Raw genomic sequence first — 4,550 nt, 5'->3', positions numbered from 1 at the left:
GGAGGTATGTCAACTTACAACTTGTCACCTCTAATTGCTGTAATCCAGTCAGTTTCTGGAAACTGGGTCACAGTGTAGAAAAGGTTGAGAAACCCCGAGTTGGAATATTTTTACAGCATACACACAAGCAAAGATAGAATACAATAACAAAGACAGCTAAAATACAATATAATTTATTAAAAAATAAACAAAATGAACAACACCTAAAAATATTTGACATGCTAATTCATCCAAAATACCACCTCATTTAAATCAGGGGCTTTGAATTATTATTGAATCCTAACAAAACTTTACATTTCTTCGCATTGCCCTTCCTCAAGAGTAAACACTGTTAGCTTTTGATGTTTGGTAATATCATGTCCAAAGTCTCTTTGTATTTAATTCACTTCTCCACAGTGTTTTCCTCTTCTTTGGCCTCATAATGATGATGATCATAGCTCTCAGTTGCATAACAATAAAATTCAAAGCTACATGCAACGTTGTAAAATGACAGTGAAATCGCACCAGAACTTTATATCATCCCTGTGTATGAGTTTTTAACAAGGGTGGTCGATTTTTGTGATCACAGCATTAAATATTTCTGCATAAAGTGCTACAAAAAATAATACTTACTTTTAAATTGGTCAGTAGCTTAACATGACTTTGATTTTTGTATTACTCCACGAGCATAAATATAAATAAATAGCATAAATACACATAATAACCAAAAGTACCATTAATAACTAGTGTAAAAGATAGGCAAAGAGGAAAACAGGTAAAGTGATCACTGCTGGGTTAAAACCTTTTTTTAGATGTGGTTTTTTTTTTTAATCACTTGAGTTTTCATATGAATGAGAAGCTCTAAGTTGTAGTGGTTAACACATGAAAGAACCCTGCTCAAGAGCAGCAGGAGACATAAATCCACTTTCAGGGCATCAAAAGCTGGTGGACTCCTCCTGGTCCCGAGTCTAGATAAATGACGGGGCATTTTGGCATAAAATCTGTGCCAAATATATTCTGATCCATCTGCTGTGGTGACCCCTTGGGGGTGAAGTGAACAGCTTTTGTATATGAAGAAGAAAAATAACAAAATAAGAAAGCTAATATTTGCCTTGGCTATGGATGTGCAAGCTCATATTAATTAAATATGTGTTTCAATGAGTTCACATATTGACAGTAAATATCCCTTTCTGACTACACTGGTTTCTATTTTTGAATAAATGAATCAACTGTGTTTCTGCTAATTAATAAAGAGCAGCACACTTGTAAGAGTTTAAAACAACAACAACAACAACAACAACAGCAGCAGTGTAAACCAACAGAATTGTGCTTGGCAAATGCATATGTAATTAATCAAGGATCATTTAGGACTGATATGAAATATTGCTCCTCACAGATGCTCTGAAAATTTGTTCTTCGTCTGCTGCCCCATGACCAGTTGCTTAGATACAAAATAATGAAATAACAGATATTTTTATCCATGGAGTCATTCTGGAGCCACGTTGGATGGTATCATCTCCCTGCAGGCTGGCTCCTGCTGAGCCTGTTCAGGTACCATCCTCACACTGACACTGCCACCATCTGTGGTGCTCGGGTTCACCACGCGGAACTTCCGATGAGCTGGCCGTACAGCTCTAAGAAACTGCCTCTTAAAGGTCTCACTTAGCATGATATAGAGAAATGGGTTAATGCAGCTGTTAGCATAGCCCATGCTAATTGCAATATTATAGGCATAGGAGAACGCTATGCTCGGCTTCTGCACCCCCAAGTGCACCAGTTGGAGGATATAGAAAGGAGCCCAGCAGATAAAGAAAGCGAGGCAGATGGCCACTGCCATCCGGGTCACCTTCCTGGTGCGCACTCTCAAACTCCGTGGAGGCAGAGGCGCCACACTTGTGGACATGTGTTGGAGGATCTTGAAGAATACCCGACAGATAATGACTAAGGGTATCGCAAAGGCCAAGAAAAACTGGTAAAGTGTAAACCAGTATGTATCTGTAACTGGATCAGGCAGAAGCAGAGCACAGGCCACTAGCCCATCTGGGAGAGGCATCAGGCCGGCATACATCCACACAGGGATAATGGTGAGTAAGGACAAAACCCACACCAGCCCAATGACCAACACAGCCACACAAGGCGTGCGGACATAGTTGAAGCGAATGGGATGCACAGTAGCTAAATAGCGGTCAAAGGTCATTGCAGTGAGGATATAAGTACTGACAATCTGGCTGTTGGAATCGAGCGCAGTGATGACCGTACACATCGCGGCTCCAAAGTGCCAGGTACCGTTGCCCAGCAACTGGTGAATGAGAAATGGCATCCCGAGGAGAAACAGAAGATCAACAATTGACAGATTTAAGATAAAGATGTCTGGAACTGTTTGCTTGGCTCGACACTTGGTCTTCTTCATAATGGTGTACATGACAATACAGTTCCCAATGATGCCCAGAAAGCAGATAATGCCAAAGATGACAGGTAGGATGGCACCACAGTGAAGAGCACCATCTTCAGCTGGAGACCAAAAAAGGGGGGGAACAGCAGTTAATGTGGAAATATTACAAATTAGCTTTACATCTTAAAAATACACAAAAATACAATTTAGAACTGTACGGATACAGCATGAAATACAGTATATCTAAGTACCACATAATAAAAGTAAGAATTTTAATAAATTTAAATTCATGTCCAGGCAGATCTATTTGCTTTACACGTGTATATATCTGCCTATGGTGTCTGCATGCCTTTTTTGTTTGTTTGTTTGTTTGTTTGTTTGTTTGTTTGGTTGGGTTTTTTGCTTTACTACTGCAGCAAAGTCGAAGACAGAGAGGAATACAACAAAATACAACAGATTCAATATTATTCTAAAGATACAATTAGAGGTCTAAAAGATCTGTTCTTGTGTTCCAAACTTACAAAATCCTGTTTTGAGAACATATTTATGTCAGTATATTTATGTTTGGGGTTTTTTGTTGTAGTTGTTTTGTTCTTTGAACCATGTGAGGGACTATTGCCTTAATTTAGTTAGGCTTGCACTAATGTTTTTCTTTATTCATGTTTCCATTTCAAACGTATTATTTGGGAAATAGTTATGCGCTCTAACGTGAATTTGTGGAATAGGTTTTCAGACCTCAAAAACACAAGATAATATGAAATAACCGAAGATAAAAGAAAATTACAAGAAAGGAAAACTGAAGCATCATTTTATGTTTGTTTTGTTTTGTTTTACATTAATGTTAGACGATTTACACCTCAAACAACGTAGGTCTATTGGGCTGTAATACTGTTCAACCTACCTGTTGTTGAATTGCTGCCATCGATTGAAAAATTTGTATTGTTAAAAAAATCCATGGGGTAAAATCAAAAAGTACATCCAAGTTAAGATATGGCGCCGTTATGACAGGGTGGGCTTTCCAAGTAAAAACATCTGGAGCAGATTGCAGCCGAATCCTAAATTACCTTCTTTCTGTAAAAGAAATCAGCACAACCGTCGTGTTTCTCTCTGTGCGCGCATCAGCGCGCTCTGCGCCCTCAGTGGTAATAACGCAGCTCCTCTGGGAGTTACTGACACTGAAGAGTCAGTGAGAGCATCTTCACTACCAGTAAGCGACGCAGTGTGGAGTTGCGACTGCGCTGCAGGTGTCAGATTAAATAACATTGCTGTGTGCGCGTGTGCGCGTATGTGTATGCGTGTTTATAAATGGGTAAAAGTGTTTCCTTATTAATGCGTGTTTCTCTGAATCTGTTTTAGAGTTTAATTTTTCTATTACCTTCAGTACTTTAGGGTTTCATGAAAAGCAGAGAAAAAACAGCGACTTATGACTCAAAGTTAAAACACGTAGCTTTGAAGCGTTTCAGAGCAGTTACAAACAGATAGGTTCCTACACTCAAAGTCTGCCACTAGATGGCTTTGTTGCCTGTCATTTGGCCGATTCGCGCCTTTCGGGCAGTAAAATAGGATGTGAGCGGTTGACGGTTTGTGTGTTATGAAAAACACATTTAAGCCATCTACACAGTTCAGTTACTAGTTTTGCAACTCAAAGCAACTGATAAAGAAGCATGCATGCATTGTCGATTGCAAGGTGTTCTTCTTTCAGCTTATGTCCTCCGCATGTCCTCCATGAATCTTCTCTGCGCTCTTTTCTGTTTTTCTCCTGCCTGGCAGCTACATATTCAGCATCCTTTTTCCCAGTTTATCTACTATCTCTCCTCTGCACATGCTCAGATAATCTCAGCCATGCCTCTCCAACTTTGCTTCCAAAATGCTCTTGTCATGCTCTTGTTACTCACAATGAAAATCTTGTAGTGTGTGTTTGACAGAGACCGAGAGCGAGAAAGAGTTGGTACAGTATAACAATATCCACAGTATAATCCTATAAAGTTTGGCATTTTGGAAACCAAACTTTAGTAGAAGATGGTTATGGCCCATGATGTTTGTGTGCTACAGGAAGAACATGGAATAACAGTAAAATGTTGCATCACACATTAATAAAGTATCAACAGCACCCTTCAAAATGCTTTAGATGACAAAAAACATTTAACTATACATTAACAGGGCACTTTATTCTGTCTAT

The 4,550-nt window shown here is 39.2% G+C and overlaps 1 protein-coding gene across 2 annotated transcripts; it reads right to left on the bottom strand.

Moving 5' to 3' along the window:
* Positions 1–782: 782 nt before the first annotated feature.
* On the bottom strand, positions 783–3,510 carry mchr1a (melanin-concentrating hormone receptor 1a). Of its 2 annotated transcripts, none has more exons than XM_086297629.1 (2): positions 3,261–3,510; positions 783–2,484 (listed from the first exon to the last, which is right to left on the bottom strand). In XM_086297629.1, exons 1-2 carry the CDS (start codon positions 3,325–3,327, stop codon positions 1,466–1,468), a joined length of 1,086 nt encoding a protein of 361 aa, XP_086153755.1. In that variant the 5' UTR covers positions 3,328–3,510; the 3' UTR covers positions 783–1,465. The 2 variants fall into 2 exon arrangements, with proteins under 2 accessions (XP_086153755.1, XP_086153754.1); XM_086297628.1 differs by having other exon boundaries at positions 783–2,490; positions 3,273–3,510.
* Between the last annotated feature and the right edge of the window lie 1,040 nt (positions 3,511–4,550).

The sequence above is a fragment of the Aulonocara sp. 'chitande type north' Nkhata Bay genome, linkage group LG6 (assembly GCF_057382095.1).
Source record: "Aulonocara sp. 'chitande type north' Nkhata Bay isolate Kocher_YH1m ecotype deep benthic linkage group LG6, A_spYH_male_GT1.1, whole genome shotgun sequence".
Taxonomy (NCBI): domain Eukaryota; kingdom Metazoa; phylum Chordata; class Actinopteri; order Cichliformes; family Cichlidae; genus Aulonocara; species Aulonocara sp. 'chitande type north' Nkhata Bay.
The sequence above is the reverse complement of the archived record's forward strand: the minus strand, read 5'-3'. Positions and strand labels throughout refer to the sequence as shown.

Bases quoted from the DNA above. Each gene is read 5' to 3' on its own strand.
- mchr1a (XM_086297629.1), bottom strand. From the start codon at position 3,327: ATGGATTTTTTTAACAATACAAATTTTTCAATCGATGGCAGCAATTCA. The intron at 2,485-3,260 runs GTATTACAGCCC...CTCCAGCTGAAG, and splicing joins AACAACAGGTAGGTTGAACA to ATGGTGCTCTTCACTGTGGT.